This window comes from Sesamum indicum, linkage group LG8 (assembly GCF_000512975.1).
Source record: "Sesamum indicum cultivar Zhongzhi No. 13 linkage group LG8, S_indicum_v1.0, whole genome shotgun sequence".
Taxonomy (NCBI): Eukaryota; Viridiplantae; Streptophyta; class Magnoliopsida; order Lamiales; family Pedaliaceae; genus Sesamum; species Sesamum indicum.
Genome location: NC_026152.1, coordinates 7,655,117 through 7,674,370, shown reverse-complemented (window position 1 = coordinate 7,674,370; position 19,254 = coordinate 7,655,117). Strand labels below are relative to the sequence as shown.

Here is a 19,254-nt window from a genome sequence, read left to right as displayed (position 1 = left end):
TAGTTATTTATAGTGACAACTTTACGATTACGACGAAGCCAAAAGTGTTTTAACTTAATACGTAATTTTAATATTTGTTATTTCTTGTTTGCGTAAAATTTGTTATTAAATACGAGATATACTTAAAATCACAACTACAACTTCAAATGGTGTATTTATAATTTTACAAATAACAGTAAATATTTGTAGAATTATACCTAATATCAATAAATATCAATATAATCTACCACATATCATTACTATGGATGTTGCTTTTAGGACGCAGTCGGCACCTTACGAGAAATCCAGAATTTCGAGTTTTGAGGAGGAGTACAGTTACAAGGTCAAAACTTAAAAGAATTGGCTAAAGGAAACCATTAGAAGTGAAATCTGCGATTTAATTTGGATCAATACGCATGATATAGGCAAGCGTCGTATATTAATTGCAGATCAGGAACTTGAGTGCTTGTAAGCTCTAAAACCTCATCTCCCTAACAGTGCATCTTTTAAAGACAAACTCATGAGATTCATATGAGTCAAAATGGACAATACTTTTCACAACGGGATACCAATTAAATTACAAGCCGCGTTAAAAAAAAAAAAAAAAAAAAACTTATAAAATCAAAAGTGAATACGGAAGTGGTTCATTAATATAGTAGTAATATGAACTGTGCCACAAATTAACATTGAAAGTGACGCTACAACAACGGCCGCCCTCCCCCCAAAGTCTTCACCAATGACTTCTGGCCTTGGGACAGTCCATGAGAGTATTGTTCACACTCTGTGTGCATGTGTGTTTTTTTCTCATACCAGTCCTCTTGATATTTTGGTCGTAAGTACATATAATAAATAATTTAAAAAAATTTATTTTATAATTTTGATTTGAATTTATTTTGGTTCTTTATTTTTGATAATATTAGATTCAATTCTTTATTTATCGATTTTGTGTGGATTTGGTCGTCTAGCATAATTCATGACTCTTTTGCCTTTTTGATGATAAAAACTAATAGTCTATCATAATGCTCTAAGTATAATATAAATAAATATTTTTTCAATAAACATGAACTTTTATATCATTCTAGGCAAGCATTAGCTATGAGATGCAAAATGAATGGATATATATGGACTAATATTGCTCTTGAAAAGTTGTGCAGGGGTAAAATTGTCCGAAATTGGGCCAAATAATTAAAATTAAGCAACTTTGAAAGTTATCGACTAAAATTAAAATGGATAAATTTAAAGGACTAAAATCAATAGCAGACAAACTTAAAGGACTAAACAAATAATTTTTAGTGGTCATTTAATTGGTGTTTTTTCATATATGATGAATATATATGGTAAAAAGAAGCTCTGCTTTTTTTCTTATTTTTTATGTTCGGAAAAGGGGAAAAAAAAACTCATCTATATGAACAATTATACTAAGAAACAAGCAATTTCTTATTAAGGAATTATTGAAATATTGGAGATTTATTCACCATATAAAAAAAATGAATAGATAATAAAAGATTAATTGCATTTTACGTCCCAATAAAAATAAATTTTATTGGGATAAATTTTTTTATTAGGATAAATTTTTCATGTATTATTATTTTTTACAGGAAAATCTGTTGTAAATAGGTAAATTATATCGATACCTTTTAAAATTAGCCCTGATTACAAAATACTAATATTCTTAGGTAAACTACATTGATACTCTCTAAGATTAACTTTAATTATAAAAAAGTAAAACTATTCATACATCCATCAGAATTATTTATATAAATCACCCTTATTTTTAAAAAATTATACATACACCCTCCAACAATGTCAATATTTTTACACAAACTACTCCATGTTTCTATAATTACGGAAAAACATAAATAATTCATTTAATATTACTATATATACATATAGTAATATATACAAAATAAAGTCTCCTCCACACTCACAAACAGAAGTTCGCATTAATTTTTTATAAAGTAAAATACCCTTCATGATAAAATAACTAATTTATTTAACTTTTTAAAAATTTTATTAATTAATTATTTCTTTTTCTTTTTCTATTGATATAATGTACTGGTTTATACATTTATATATATACATATATAAGGCTCCTTTGACTTAAAATAGACAGCACATTCATGGTCTATATATTGACCTCATCTAAAAGATTGCATAAGGGGTTCATGTGATAGCCAACTCTTAAACACATTAATGTTGATAGAGTGCAATTATATAAGATAATTATCTAAACCCCACTACATGATTTTTATTAATATTTATATATTTTTTTAAAATAAATTATTTACATTTACGTTATGATCTCAATTCCTATCAACTATAACAATTAATATACTATTCGTTTATATCGAATATTTATATCTTATCAACAACTGTCATTATATACAATAACAATCTATACACAAGGACGGAGTCTGGGATAGGGGTTTTCAATTTTTTTAAAACATTATACATAAATATTTGCCCTCCAAGTCTTCTAATTTATTTTTTGAAATTATTCATAAATTTTATTTTTTTTAATATATTGCCCCTCAATTATTTTAATTGCTTAATGTATAAGTATAATTTTTCAGCCCCGAATAACTTGAATCGAAGCAATCGAATGTCCAACTCACTATATGATCGGCGAACAAAATACTTCATGCACCTTTGTCATATGTTCCGTACATCACATTAGATAGATATCATATTCACGGAATAGGAATGCACTTTCAAGATGTCTTGATGGTGAAACGATGTACACTCGAGATTTCAAACCTCATGCTAAAGAATGTGGAGTTCGAGTCCTATTTAAGGTATAATATTGAGAATGCTCGCCGAACGAGCAATTCAATAAAAGAGCTCGGATATATCAATTTCGATCCGAGCTCTTGTGAAATAGACTCAAATTTTCACTTTTGAATTCATCACGTAAGATTCAAATTCATAATCTTATAATCACCACTATTTCTATTGAATATTCCAAAATCATGATTGTGTTCCTATTTTCTCTCAACGTGCAAGAGAGTGCATGCATGCACGTCTTCTCTCGCACGCTCAATGTATTTTAATTTGGTCTGCTAAACAATTACAGACTTTATGGCATTAATTTATTACATGCTCTGTGAGGGTATATTCGGAAATATGCAAATTATAAGTCATATAATTTTCAAAAGTTGGATCGATTTTTTTTTTTTTTTTGTGAAATTAATTTTAAACTAGCTAGTTTCATATAGGCTATATTATAAATGTATAAGCAGTCTATAAGTGAAAATTTTGCCCTGATTTTATATCTATATATATATATATATTACGATAAATATAATACTACAGTGATATAATATTAAGAGGTGGATAGTAATTCACCCCCATGTGATATTGAAAATGAGTACATTACTCCCCTATGAAAAAAATATAGCAATTTATCCCTCTGAACTTTTTAAAATGAAGTAATAGAGGTAAATTGCTTCATTTTAAAAATCATAGGGTGATAACTTGTTGTATTTTAAAAAATACAGGAAGGTAAATCACTATTTATTTTTTTCATAAGGGGGTAATTTGTTTATTTGCGATATTGTAAGGGGATCGCTTGTATTTTTCCCTAATATTAAGTGATAATTTTAGACTTGTTGCTAAAGATATGTATAGGTATTGTGCATAAGTTAACAATATGAATAATTAGAGACACATTTATAGTAACAATAATTATTTTATTACGGGTTAATCAATTTCTATCCTGTGTATATAGTATTTTAGCAATTTCAACCACATGAAAAGTTGATTTGATAATTTACTCTATTTGTTTATTACTTTTTGGGAATTGGGAACTTTTTTTTTGCTGGACTAAATTGTCAAGTCAATGTAAGAAATAGTAGAAAATGATATCATTGTTTTGTGGAATAACCACTTTCTTGAAAGCAAAATTTCGATACGATTGTAGTGGATCGTTATAGCCGTTTGCTCTCCAGCATCAGCACAACACTCTCTAACACGTACACTTATAGTATAGAGTTGGAATCACGGGCTAAATCACGAAGAAGAAGAAGAAGAAAGTTGTAGAGAGGAGAGGAGAAGTGAGCTTCGAATATGTATCTCTAAAGTGAAAAGGCTGAGGCCTTTTATACAAGGGAAGGCCTCGATTTGTTAAGAGTTAGCAGGATAAAATATGATAAAACGTCTAAAAAAAATAAATTTTCCTCGACAACTGGAAACTTGGTCAACTTTGTATAAAAGAGTTGGATAAGTGTAGGATTTAAAAGTATTCCAACAAAAAATATATATATAATCAAGCAACCCAAACAGCTCAAACCGAGACAGACGCGCCTCGTGTATGATATTTCTTTCAAAATTCACCTACCCACATGTTTCAACCCAAATGTAAAAGGATGGTGTAATATAAACTAATTGAGAGTTTATTTTAAAAGTAATGTGGGACAACAAAAATAAATTTTACTAATTATATTCCTAACGATCAACTTTTCATGGGATGGCGTCCCTATATATGGGAGATGAAAATTGCAACTAATTTGGATTGTCACTATTAAAATTTTGAAACTCGCTATTATAAATAAAATAAAAATTCTTGTTACTTGATCTTTTTGGTCGTTAATATTTTCTTTTATTTATTTAATTTTTTGGTAGTTACATATATATAATTTAAAAAAAAAGGAAAATGGAAGAAATCTTCTATATACTTTGTTTTTAATAACCAAAATGAGATATTTTTTGTATGAACAAACTATAACAAATATTGGGTAAGAAGTAGAAATTGACTTGACATGCCCAAGTTGCATTACAAAAATATTGATGAATGATTGTCCAAATAAAATATACGAAAATCTTTATAAAAAAATTGACCAAAATGGCACATCTATAATGTCCTGTTGTTGAGTTGGTCCTCAATATATTGATGGTTTGTGGCCCATATAACTAACAAAGAAGTACCTTATCCATGTGAAGTGAAAGTGGACCATTTGATGAACAACATGGAAGTTGCAACATCACCTAATCAATTATTGTTACTCACTTCATGTGATCTCATGTCTAATATTCAACTCCCGATAATCTTATAACACCCACCAAAATAAAGAAAAGAAACAAAAAGAGTAAGAGCTTTTGATATGTGTCCAAATTAGGTGAAATCCTTTGGATATAAGCAATCCAGAAATAGCATGTGAAAATAATACTGAAAAAACTTTTGATTATAGCTCTCTAATGTTTAAGTCAACAACACATCGTAAGAACAACTAGGTAGCCAAAACTGTTATCATGGATGGCATGTAGTTACAGGGACAATCGAATTATACAATTATATGAAGACTATTACTACTATTTTATTCGCATTTGGCTACATAAATCCATACATGCTCGAATTTAAATCGGGTCGGTATGACCAGAATGCTTAAATGTGGATTCGGGCCGTCTAAAAAATTCATCACGGTAACTGGAAATATATGTTAGGTAGCCACATCAACTTTAAAGTTAATAATGCAAGAACTCTACTTGCAGAAGGGATGTGATTTTGTGTGATAGCAATATTAGATTTATTCAGAATGAGTTATAATGTGATCCTTCAGTTATGTTCTGACTCTGGGCTGCAAAACCAAGTGACAGTTTGGTGATGAGGGGGAGCACTGATGTTGCTGCAAATGTAGTTATGACTGCTTCTTTATCTTTGTTAATGCAATCTAACATACTACCAAAAAATAATAATAATAAACATTAATAATTGGAAATAAATAATAATATTAAAATTATCACTAATTACATATATTTAGTGACAAAAATAAACAAGAGTGGAAGATATGCATCTCTACAAGTACTAGATTATACACTTGAGAATCTAGGTACACAAGTGGTACAGAACTGGGAAAGTTTTTTACTTTTGTTTCTGAAAGTTAGGGCTAAAGGAATTATTGGCCTAATGCAAAGTATTTCAGATTGGTCGATGTCAAAAGAATTTAACATCTATCAATATATGATAAGCCATAACTCAAAATGAGAATTGAAATATTTATGAATACTTTGTAATATAGAATAAATCCAGATATTTGTCATTCAGAATTTGAAATCCCTAATTTCAAATTCATCAATCTAAATGTAATCTTACAGAAGATGGAGAAAACTAAAGCATCCATCAACAATGAGCATATCACATTTTAGTCAAACTACAGCTAATGTTTTCTTCTACTTACACCGTCCCAAGAAAATACCAGCACTCAACCATTACCAAAACCAGGAAACTTTATCACTTCCATGCTGTCTAAAACAGAACTCGAATCATCAATCTAGATTAGGTCTCGACTTTTTTACGATACTAACATACGCAGAATGCCAATGGCATGGAGAAAAATTGATAATGATTACATCTATGTATCAAGATTTAAGCTTGATTTGATAATTCAGGCCACACAATGAGATGATAAGGGATTCAACTAGCATAGGACACAACTTTGCCAACTTGGACGACTAGAAAACTGAATTAAAATGGTAAATGACTTGCAGAATGTGCTCACCGAAGCAAAGATGTAAATGGCAACCAGTAGTGGCTAGGCTCTAATCATCTTTCTCCTTGTGATATATGATATCTCCAGTTCGTTATCTTCTACAGTACCATATATCTAACATAAATGCAAGTATAGATTACATGAAGCATTTACATATATGCACATATTCATGAGAAACAGGTCGACCAATTGAAGCTCATAAATAATGTTTTGACAACCAAACACTTCTAGAGCTGATATCTGAGATGCAGTAACCTCTTCCCACTGCTCGTCTGAATGCTTTTCAATGTCATCACAAAGATAACATCTTCACCTACTTGCCTGTATCGGAAATAGAAAACATCAAACAGAGCCAATCATGCATGCTATGCAGTTGGTAGGTTCAAGAAATTTCTTGTAACCTACTGAAACGAGAAAGGAAACCATCACCTTAACAAATACGTGAAACTAAGCATCACCATACTTTACAAGAGCAGAAAGAATGAAAGGAAACATAATCTTTCAAATTATTCCTATATATAATTTAGTTTAATTATTTTTCAAGCGTACCTCCTAAATTATTTAATCATAAAATACTGAAAGTACTTGAACAAACAACTTTTTATATATTTAAGAAAACAAGGGAAAAATTACATTTACACCCCTGATCTATGGTCTATTTACACAAATACTCCCTGTCTTTTGCGTAGTTACAGAAACCAAGCCTTGCAGCCAAAAAGAAGCAGTAGTTTGTGAAATGTTGTCGACATTTCTAGGGGATGTATGTGAAATTTTTCAAAATGCAAGGTGGTTTGTGTAAATGATATTGATATTTCTGGCGGGTGTATATGTAATTTTTTAAAAGCCAAGGGTGATTTATGTAAATAGACTATAGGTCAGGAGGTGTAGATATAATTTTCCCCAACAAGTACGGTTGTTAGTCTTTCACACATATTAAGGGCATGGCAGAAAAAACAAGCCACCTACAACTGCTTGTCCTTGTCCTTTTAACAGCTAAATTTTTCATTCAGAGGCTATATTTCTCGAACAGTATTTCATTGTATGTCCTTTATTATGCATTTACTCAAAGCTTCAAATCTTGACAAGGGTATTTTATTTAGTAAAATACAATAACAGTTAGGCCGGAGGCAAATAGAAAGTTCATTAACAGTCTTGTTGACATTATCCTTTTCCACCAAAACCCAACTGGCAAAGGAAATTAGGTAAATATGATAACTCATAGGGAAGATTTTTGTAATTATAAAAGGAGATAGTCGGTAATTTAACTATTTCAGGAAAGTAAATGCAATCAACTCCAATATACTTTACAAAATCAGATATGGGGTGGGCAAACATTACCAAAACTAAGACAAGGATGTCAACCATTAAACATGCACTCCCCATGTTTTAAAAGAAAAGTACAAGTTTACATTCTGAACATGTAGGAGATATGAACGACTTTAAAATAATAAGTGACACACAAACCTTGCTATTGATTCTTATATTCCAAGCATCGCTTTTAACTCCATATGCTGGGTCGCTAACAACATAAGGTTGTGGGGGAACATAATTCTTCAGCAGGGGAACCCTATCTGGTAAATAATCATCATCACTTTCATAGTATCTCTCTGGATGTGGACCTAAAGCTTTCAGAATCATAGCCAATAACATACTTATGCCCTGCATGCAAGAACCATTTCCACCATAAGAGAAGTTAACAAGATGGTGTAAACCAAAATGTTTTTCATAAGGAACTAATAAATAAAAAAAAAGGGGGTAATTTGAGAGACACAACAGTACCTCTTAATAGAGGTCGTCCAGTTGCTCATCTCAATTTTGTAGAGTTGTATTTTGCAATTTTTGCTTTTAAATTCTGATACTCTTATTTGTTTGTCATTTTTTCATCTTAGAAAAACCACCTTTTTGAGGTAGGGTGATATCATAATACAGCAAATTGATGATTGGAGTTGGACAATGAGATTTACTAACAGTTCCACTATACCAAATCATATTGCAATATGGAATCTAATATTAGTAGTACTTTTACTTTGCATTTCCTAATCAACTAAAGCATATATTTCTTTTCAGTGCTATAACAAAATCGGAAGTTGATACAGCAAAGTCCGTGTGCAGCTATAGTATAGTTTATAATTTCTATTTTCTTCAGAAGGGTCCATGCCTATTACTGAGCTGATCTGATATAGAATTCTTAAACCTAAAACCTTATTTTCAAAAGAACAACAGAGAGAGGAATAGAATAGCAGCTCTACTGATCTATCCTCCTTGAACTAGTAGCTAAGAGTTAGATGTTATAGTTGGCAGCCAGCAGTTCTGAGCTATAGAGCTATTGAGTTCGAACAATTACTAGAATTACTTTGAACAGATCTTTGAGTAGTAAAAACATTTATAAACATGCAACAAGGAAAAAATTTTGGACAGAGACCCACAGAATTGTGAAAATGTAATAGCAGCTAATCATCTCCAGTGTTCCATGAAGCTCAATATTATTACACAAATAGAGTGAAGATGGAAACTGAGGATTGTTGGAATCTTCTTATTCCCTTTATTTCCTTATCTTTCAGGATACATTATACTTACATGTGCAAGTGCATGTAAAGAGAGGTATAATAGAGACAATCCTCACGCAAAATAAGTCTACCTGTAAAGCCACCACTCCCAAGCCAATCCATTTGCATATGTCAAAGTTATCCTTAATAAAATTCTTTAATTGATCAAAATATCCAGTTGGGTCGTCTGGGAAATCCTGATACAGCATCAAGTTAATTTAACCATTTCTCAAAAACTAAGATGGTACCATTGTAGAGTAAAAGGAACACATCAGTGAAAAGTACCTCCTGCCAGTCATGGTTTAAGAATACATCTGCAGTGACTGCAGCTTCCATCACAAAAAGCAGAAAGACAAAAGCCATATACTGTGCTGGTTAAGTAAACAAAGGAGTGATATGTGTAGATTTGCTATGTGAGTTAATGCACTGTGGATGTATAAATCTCTTACAATACCAATTTGAATGAGTCACACTAGGCAATATGACCACAAAACTCTGCCATAACAAAATATGCCAGAGACTACAAAAACTTTTACAGCAGAAAAGCTACACATCAAGCATGATTTCTACTAGGTCAACAAGTGAGAAGATGAAATGCATCAAGGGGAAAACAAAAGACATGTACTTGAAGCCAAATACCACCATAATTAGGTTTTTTTGTGAGTCTTAATTGGCACTACCTTAGAGATGCTGATCATGCTCTACATACAAAGGCATGCACAGTTATAGAATAAAATCGAAAAAAAATGGTCTTAATAAGTTTCTGTGAAATGCTATTTAGGTTGGTCAACAGAAAGTTTGAAACATCTCCACTCAATTTGTCTGTCACAACAAACTACTGATTTAACCAAAAAGAATTTCATGGTTTTACATATTGAAATCATGTGTATCAAAAAGGTTATTCTAGAAGGAGAAGCGTTCAAAGAAGATCAGAGCATTAATGCTACTCGCTGACCTATGCTTCACATGTACTAAGGAGTTCTTCTCAAAATTATCTTAATACAGCTCAAACTTGAGACAGGGAAAATCACTGCGCACAAGATGGCAAGGTCAAGTACACAACAAGGCAAAATGCCATATACCACGTATTCTCTGGTGCTTTTTGAGCTTTAATTTGTTGATTTATCATGCTAACTAAAGGAAATTACAGGCAGAACTCAAATATCTGGAAAATTACTTAAGTTAATCATGCAGAAGCTTGTTTTAAACAAATTAAAGCTCAAAAAGCACCAGAGAGATAATAGCAACATAATAAAATATAACTTGGACTGAAGAGAGGCATCCAAGACCATGAAATTTCTATTTTGAGTGACAGGGGGAGGAAAGGAGGGATTTCTGTATTTTTTGCAACCATAATGAATTTCAATTTCTGGTCAATAAGTAAATTACATATATTACGTTCTATAGAAGCAATGATTATGCATGTGATCACAAACTACATGCGCCTTCTCTTATTTGGCCTACAAAAGATTTTCATTATTAGATTGGTATTAGCCCATGCATTAGAACAGTCATCCTAATGAAAAATAGGGCAATTATACAAGAAAGCCGCATAGTTATGAATTCACTCACATAAACTACTGCCAAGAGAGCGACAATGAAGAAGTAGCAGTCCTTCACCTAAATGTGAAATTCCGCAAAAGTTGGTGTAAATTGAAAAGGCATGTGGGTGAGCTATTTCATTAATTCAGTAAAAAAACCTAATTTGGGTGACCAACGGAAACGACAGAAAAAATAATAAATATTTCGTCATTCTTAAACTCCACCTGCAATTGTACATTTATGTAAATGCATCTTCATACTACAGTCCTAATAAGAGATATAAAATGTTGATTATCAACTAAACAAACCCATAATAGGATACGAGATACAGGCAACAACCACTAGCAGTCTCGGCTGCAATGTGGCCTGCGCACGTGATCACGCACAGAGTAACCCCAAGGCCAAGAATCGTGTAAATGAACCTGCAGGCCAATCGGAATTACCAAAAACAAAAAACAAGGCAAACCAAGAAATGTTCAAAAACTAAAAAGTATAAAGCATGAAACTGTTCCTATCATGATACGTCGACAATCCCGTCACCAAGACATACACGTATAAAAATCTAAATTAAATATCTCGTGAATCTGAATCTAGTCTATCTCTACACCACGGGCACAAACACAGACAAAATTACCAAGGTATGGAGGCTTCCGCGGATTCAGGATGGCGAAGCCAAACTCTAAGCATCCAAAGGGAGTAGATGATCATGGCGATGCCCACCATCCCTAAGCCAGAATTCACCAACTTTAGGAGCGATTGGATGCAACTGCGCGCCAATCGAGCCATTTCTTTAGCAAATTCCTTTATTTTAATCTTCTAAGACCGCTCCCAACACGGAAAATCGGCCGGTGATTGAAGAACGTTAACCGAAGCTTGATAGGGGAAACGAAAACCCCGACTCCAGAAAGTAGAGTCAGGGTCAGAGTTAGGGTTTGTGTAGATTGGAAATGAAGGAAGAAACGGAGATCAATGATGCTTTCGACAACAGTGGGTTCCGCCTGTCCCTCCGAAGTTTACTCGTCTGCGCCTATCCTCCATAGTCAAATTTCAACCATTTCAGCAGCGATCAAACAAGGGTTGCTGTGGTGTAGTGGTTATCACGTTAGTCTTACACACTAAAGGTCCCCAGTTCGATCCTGGGCAGCAACATCCCAATTACGTCCCTTTTCTCAATGGAATTGATTTCTTTTGTTGTTTAATAATTTTGGTTTAGTATTTCAAACGACATTATCAAATATGGTGCAAAAACGATATTTGTTGAGTTTATTTAAAAATGCTTTTTTTAGCCGTTTCTACAGCAGAAATAACATTTCAAATACCTCAAAGATACTTTTTTAAAAATCAAAAATTGAAAAATATTTTTCTAAATCTCTCGAAAAACATTCACTTACTCGGTAATTGCATTGACCGTACGGAAACTATAAGGTTATTTTTGTAAAATTATGTTCAAACTACATAATTTTTGTAAAATTATGTTCAAATTACATAGATTTACAGTAGTAAAATATTATAAATGATATTTAATTTTTGCATAAATACATGTAGATAGCGATAGCTTTAATACGGTCTATTTTCATATCAATTTCACTTAAAACTTTAATTGCAATTTATATTTCTAGAAATGAAAATTCAATATTTTTTTTTAATCATTTGATTTATGTCTACATCTTATAGATACACATGTAACAAATTTACTCCGGCTATTAAATACACGCATCGAGTGTGTATCGACCTGTTGCTTCCTCTTAATTCTTACAAGCTCATTTACTTTGTATCCATAAGAAAATTCTATAGAGTTTCTTTGTGTTGCCAAATAGAATTTAGAGATAATTATATATAAATTTTCTGACCTATGGTCTATTTACACAAAACTATCTCTATTTTTTAAAAAATTATATATACAGCCACGAAAAATATCGACATCATTCATACAAACCACCGCTACTTTATAAAAAATAACACATATACCCCTAGAAAACAATAATAATATTGCACAAGCTACCCTATTTTTTTGGCTGTTAGAGGAAATTTTTTTATAATTAAGCAAAAGACATGAATAATTTCTGTAAATAAATCATAAATATGGGGTGTAAATGTAATCGTCCGTATCATTTATGGCACAGTTGATGGTAAATTTTAATCAAACAATGACAGCACAAGAATTCATTTATATCAACTGAGTTTCTAAAGGAGACATGATCTGCAGGTTTTAAGTAGCATATATTTTCTCCAAGACCGGAATGGTTGTGGTGGTAGGAACAAAACAACAACAGAATAATATAAGAGTTGAAAAACTGGTGTATCAACTTTATCTCCCTTTTGTCATGACCAACCACTGATCTTATACTGAACAAAATTTAATTTTTAGACACCAGAACAACGAAGTCGTTAGAATCTTGACAGTGTTTACATCGGCTAGCCATGAAAGCAGTAAACAATGTCCGTGTTTGTTGCAGAATCTATGGAAGACAAAAGCATTAAGCATACCATACTTCACCGTTCTTTTCAGTCCATAGTTGCCATTTCACCTCCAAGATTCCGCAACAGAAAGCAACAACAGAGAAGCAATGGAAGTACTCTAATTTGAATTGAAGATTTGCCATTTCGAGATATACATTTCATCATGGCTTTAAAGAGGTAAAACCAAAAATATCATTTAAGAACTAATTTTCATTCAAGATGAGAGTTAATGGTGAACATGGAAAGTTGATCATGAAGGGCCAAATTCAAGGGACTATAGATGCATCAGAGCCGCATGTCCTATCATTTTTAGTACAAGAAGCTTGTGCTTCGCTGTAAGCTGATGCTATAAGTCCTGCAACGAAATCTCTTCAAGAGGGCAATAGTTCTCAATGATAAATAAGTCCCATGAAAAGGGCAGATTTGGACAATTGTAGATCACCATTTCTTTATCTAGGCATAATTCCTTGGATTCTCTTCAAAGAGCTCATAATGAAATTTTACTGAATTTTGTAATTCAGAGTCCAAACTGAATCCCTTTCCACGTCGATAGCCCACAATGCAGCGGATGGTTGATCATGTTTGCATACATTAGTTCTGCTAATCAGTGTCAATATCCAAGTACATTCTGTAGGCATTTCTATCTGAAGAGTAGTAGCATTCTACTAAACTATCCACCTGGAAGCCAAGTTTCTTGTACAGATTCATGGCTGCAATTCTTGAGGGATCTACATGAAGTGATATTCGGTGGATGTTTCTAGTTTTACATTTCTCTATAGCTGCTTTAAGCAACGCTTCGCCATGACCCTGCCTCCTGTAGTTCTCTTTCACTATATTTCATTTTCAGGAACAAAAACAAACTAATTAGAAACTAAAAAAAGTTACACCAACTGGAGAGCCAAAGGAAACCACCATATCATAAATTCAGCTGGTTATATTGGGTAAAATCTGAATGGTATTAAAGATAACAAAACAATTACCATGGTTGAGAACAAGTTTGACAGTAGAAAGAACTCGACATTTTCAAATGATACTAAACTAATGTCCTACCTTCACTTGCAAAACCAAGGGCGTCTGGATAAGTTTATAAGCTCATTAAAAATCTTATAGGATTTTTAAATCAAATATCATTAGATGTTTGGTTTAAGCTTATAAGCTCCCAGAACAAGATGTCAAAAATCTATAAGTTCCTTTGGAACACTCATAATCTTTTTTTGCCCAAATAGTTTAAGAGCTTATCTCTAAACTTGTGATCCAGCCTAGAGCAAGTTCCAAAGTATCTTGTAAGATGAGGAGTTTATTAAATCTTTTACATAAGTTTAGTCAAACGTCCTCGGCCGCAGGACTCACAAAACTTGACTTTTCTGAAATACATATATCAGAGCCTCTAACTAAATAAGAGTAGCCTCGTTTCAGCATGCTGCCTACTGGTCTAAAGAATAAATTAACAAAGTTCCGGCCCCATTTTCCAAATCCAGTGGCCGTAGTATTTGTTAGATTCAAATTTTGATTTCCAATTTTCAGTTTTTGAAACAGTAATTAAAGTGAAAACTTGTTTGTTTATACGTATTCTTTTTTAAAATGAATTGATATGTCACTACAGTTCAATATAAAACACAATATCATTAACTAATACATATTCTCATTTAGCACGAACCTAGAGAAAATTGAAAATACATATTTTCGGTTGCAAAATGAAAACAAAAACAAACACGCAGAAGCCATGAAACCATAAGAACAGATATATTCAATTTCCAAACAGAACCAGTTGAAGATATTATACACAAGCAATAGCACCAATGCATCCAACCAGTCAATTGAAATTCTTTTACCAATTCCCAATGACATTATTACCATCAAAACGATTAAAAGAAGCATCACTCATTAAGAAGAGACAAATATACAAACACCTTCGTATCATCAAAATAAATAAGCAAGAAATTTTCACTCCCTATTTCTGCAAATTTCTTTTCTCAGCCATATAAGCTTAATCGAAGTGAAAAATCTCACCAAGCCGACCAGCAAAACAAAACTAAACATATATGAAGCACACAGATTCAAATAACTATGGGTATACACATTCCAAATGGAAAGCAACTCAAAGGAATTAAACCTGCAAGTTTTGTGATAGAAGCGTAGAGTGAGAAGGGCCAAGAATACATGACATATCCGGCAATTTCACCACCAATTTTAGAGTAAAGCAAGCCATTGTTCTTCTTTTTCAATTCTTCTTCGAATGATTTTGCAAGCGACTCGTGCTTTGGGAAGACCCTTTTCTCTATTCTCACTATTTCTTCCACCAATTTTTCCCAGTTGCCTGAATTTCTGTGCAGTTCTACCATCTCCCAGTCCGCCATTTTCATCTTCTCTTGCTAGCCGGGGTTTCTGACGTTATAATTCGATCCTTTGCAGTTTGCACCCTGAAGCAAAAATGACAATTTGCCTCATCAAATGGGTGTTGTGTTGGTTTGATTAACTTTCAGATTCGCCCCTTATGTTACGGCGAGAATCCTAAAAACTCCCCTCTATTTCGTAAACTCCCCCTGTTTTCATGAACTGTGGGAAATTAACTCCAATTATTATCCAAAAAAATGCAAGCAACTCCCACGTAACATTACAAATAAGTAAATTACCCCCTTAAAAAAAATAGTGATTTACTTTCTATATTTTTTAAAATATAATAATTTACCCCCTATAATTTTTAAACTGAAATAATTTACCTCCTTATATAAGGAGGTATATTGTTTCATTTTTAAAAGTACAAGGGGGTAAATTATTATATTTTTTTATAAAGGGGTAATATGTTTATTTTCAATATCATAGGGGTAAATTACTCTTCACCCCCTTTATTATCTATAGCTATCTATCTTCTATACTTTAATAATAGGGATAATACATTCTCTGCCCTAATATTTGGTGTAATTAGACGTAATTTTTAATGATAATTTAAAAAATTATATCTAGCACTATTGAGGTTTGCTTTCGTCTGATAAATTAGTCTCTTCATTAGTCAAAATTTACCGAATTTGTTGATATTAATAAAAAAATTAGAAAAAAAATCTATATTTATCCTCAATTGACTTATTACTGACTTATTGTAGGTAAAATAAATCTTTTTTATGATTAAATTACTCTTATACGTCTTCACGCTTTAATATATGTGAGTAGGTATATCTTCACATTATAAAGGTAGTTTATTCCGAAAGAAAATTATTTGATCTACAATGAGTCAATAATAAGTTAATCGAAAATAAATATCAATTTTCATTCAGTTTTTCTATTAATATCAGTAAATTCAGTGAAATTTGACTAACGAAATGACTTATTTATTAGGCGAAAGCAAACCTTAAAAATGTTAGATGTAATTTTTCAAACCAAAGGGAGTCTACGTGTATTTATATCAAATCTTAAAGAATGAGAGTGTAATTATTCCTTAATAATAAGAGCACCTTTCGATGTCTTACTTTTTTCTTGTATCTTATTCTTTTATTTATTTCATTTGTCTCCCTTTTCTCAATTTCCTATTCTCTCTCTTGTCAACTTGTACATTCCTTTTTGTTCTCTATTTCCTTTTTTATACATTTTTTGTTTATTAAATATACTTTTTGAAAATAATAATTCTTTTAAGTTTAAACTTAATGGTGAACATACATTTGAGTGTGTCATATATACTAATAAAAAAATTTATGACTAGGATTTATCTTTACTATAAATCTATACTACATATTATAAGAGAGTCCTTATTATTTGTACATTGGATGTACGGAGATAATATTAATTTTTAATTGTATTATTACTATGTCAATTATTTTAATATTGGATATCATTATTAAATACATTGGATGTATTTTTTATGGACATGATTATATTTGATGTAATTGTGTTAATTGTTTATTGGATAAACAATGGATGATCGCAAATCCAATGGACTCATGCGTATGGTTTATTTTTATTGTTGGGTGAAGCCCGCGTACCTCTTTAATTTTAATTTCTCTCTCTCTCTCTCTCTCTCCCTCTCTCTTGTTTTTAGCCTTATAATAATAAAACTTTATATCTTCTTCCTTTTGTACTCCTCCAACTTCTGATTGGAGTTTCTATTTTAAGTTATGTTGAGTATAGTTAGGAGTGAGGCGTTATTTAATTTTATTAAATATAATCTTGGAGTTGGAGACCCATGGAGGAAGTCTATTGGATGGAGCCCACAAAGTCCATGGAGTGGAGGCCTATTAGATAGAGGCCGCGAAGGAGAGCCCAAACAAAGAGGTTTACAAAGGCCCATTAACGTGATAATAAGTATCTAAATTTTGTAATAGCATAAGGTCTCGCTAGTTAGACCACTGATTCACAGCGAGCTCAGTGGATCATATAAGTATGGACTTAAGGTCATCCAATAAAGGCGTGTTAGGTTTTATTGCATGCGATGCATTTCTTTAATACTTTATTAATATTGGATATTAATCTATGTATAACATTAATGTGATGATATCTTCTTCATAAACTAAATAAACTCTCACTGGATGGTCGAAGTAAAATATTAAGCCTATTAAAGGATAAAAATCAAATGGTTTTCATTCATAGCAATGTAGTGAAGAAGTTACTTTCACCCATTCGTGGTCTCACGAGTTGTAGCACGTTTCGAATGAAAGAAAGCCGCACTATTTGTTATAAACAAAGGAATACCCTCCTATTTTTTGATCTCACAAGTTGTGAGGGGGACAGTTGAGGTGGGGCATGGAGAATTACGTTTGTAGACCCCAAGACCACTAGAAAACGGTTTTCAAAAATTTCACTTGAGTGGTGGGCTTTTGAAAGTGGGAGAGGTTAATGAGAACAGATCAAGTCTTAACTTGAATTTAATATTTCGATATCTACCTAATTTCTATTTACATTTTGAATGTAGATGTCTAAGAATTCACTAACTATGATTCTTGAAAATAATAAACTCAACATAATAAATTATAATGCTTGGCTCTGAAATCTTAATATTGTCCTAAATTTCGAGAAACAAACTTAGATTTTGGATGAGTCTCTTCCTCGAGTCTTGTCAAAGGGGTCCACACTTGAAGAACGTGAGACATTTTGAAAGTGGCAAGAGAACAACCACAAGGTTTGCAGCATCATACTGACCTCCATAACTAATGAGATCCCAAAATAGTACGATAGGTATATGTTAGAATAGGTGACTAGCAAGCCAATTTGTAATCTACTTTTTATAATTTGGATGTAATTTAATATCTATGTTTTGAATAAAGTAATATTGTACTTTATTCAATCAATTACATGATTTTTTGTTGTGTTCAATTCATCATGTTAATGCTTTCTTAACTACACAACATAGCCTACAGACCAAATGGATAAGTACAAGATATTGGGTTGTGCATTGATTGGCAGCCATGACACCAACTTCAACGGATTGGTCTGAAATATTTCAAGTCGAGAATCTCGAGTGTCCTATAAAAACTTGCATTAAGTGTTGCAACAGTGTTTCATCGGCAGGAGAAATGTGTCGTCTGTGCAATGCTTAGTGGGTTGGTTGGCAATGTAGTTAACTGGCTAAGCTGACTCATGGAAGTCGTCAAATGAAAACTTCTTAAAACTTGGTCGGTATGACTTAAATTTTCGACTCTGGTGGTACAAGAATTATTACTCGAATTTGAGGAACCATGGCAGTTCACATGTCTGTGTTGAAAGATACGATCATTATAAGCCTTATCTGGTACAGTCAAAATGTGTAGTGAGAATGGTGTGTTCCAAAAAGGAATCCATTCCCTGTCAGTATTATAATAGTAGCATATCCTATATTCTCTGAGGCCCGTTTTCCCTAGAATTTTGTGGCCAACGACTGAATTATTAAGTCGAGGATTTTCCCATGACAATTTAGTAAGGTAAAGAAGAGCTCTTGAGTTACTAAGTGTAGATGGCTAGTCTAGAATGAGAATCGACTTCGAATTCTATGCCTTAAACTAAAGCAAGGAGACGGTCGATGGAAGGACCTTACTAGTATGAATCCGAGTGGCTAAATATTTATCATTATATTAAACTAGTCTCTAGTGCGATTAACCGTTGCTAGCCACCCGTGGAAACAGGCTATTTCCAATTATTGTATAATTGAAAATAATTAAATTGTATTGTGATCACACTCAAGTCTAGTTGAGAATAAACCTAAAAAGTCACACTTTAATCACCACATCATGATGGAATCTGACGGTGCAAATGACACAAGTGTCGAATAAATAATGCAA

At 32.3% G+C, this 19,254-nt stretch overlaps 2 protein-coding genes and 1 non-coding gene across 3 annotated transcripts; 1 reads left to right on the top strand and 2 right to left on the bottom strand.

Moving 5' to 3' along the window:
• LOC105167837 (tetraspanin-19) lies at nucleotides 6,301-11,543 on the bottom strand. Its single transcript, XM_011087666.2, has 6 exons — nucleotides 11,187-11,543; nucleotides 10,875-10,974; nucleotides 9,296-9,376; nucleotides 9,103-9,207; nucleotides 7,929-8,123; nucleotides 6,301-6,785 (listed from the first exon to the last, which is right to left on the bottom strand). The coding sequence occupies exons 1-6, from the start codon at nucleotides 11,336-11,338 to the stop codon at nucleotides 6,774-6,776; spliced, it is 645 nt and encodes a 214-aa protein (XP_011085968.1). The 5' UTR covers nucleotides 11,339-11,543; the 3' UTR covers nucleotides 6,301-6,773.
• Nucleotides 11,629-11,701, top strand: TRNAV-UAC. The gene has a single exon. It is a non-coding gene; the product is annotated as a tRNA-Val (tRNA).
• On the bottom strand, nucleotides 12,960-15,544 carry LOC105167835 (putative ribosomal-protein-alanine acetyltransferase). The gene is made up of 2 exons (XM_011087665.2): nucleotides 15,126-15,544; nucleotides 12,960-13,842 (listed from the first exon to the last, which is right to left on the bottom strand). Exons 1-2 carry the CDS (start codon nucleotides 15,373-15,375, stop codon nucleotides 13,613-13,615), a joined length of 480 nt encoding a protein of 159 aa, XP_011085967.1. The 5' UTR covers nucleotides 15,376-15,544; the 3' UTR covers nucleotides 12,960-13,612.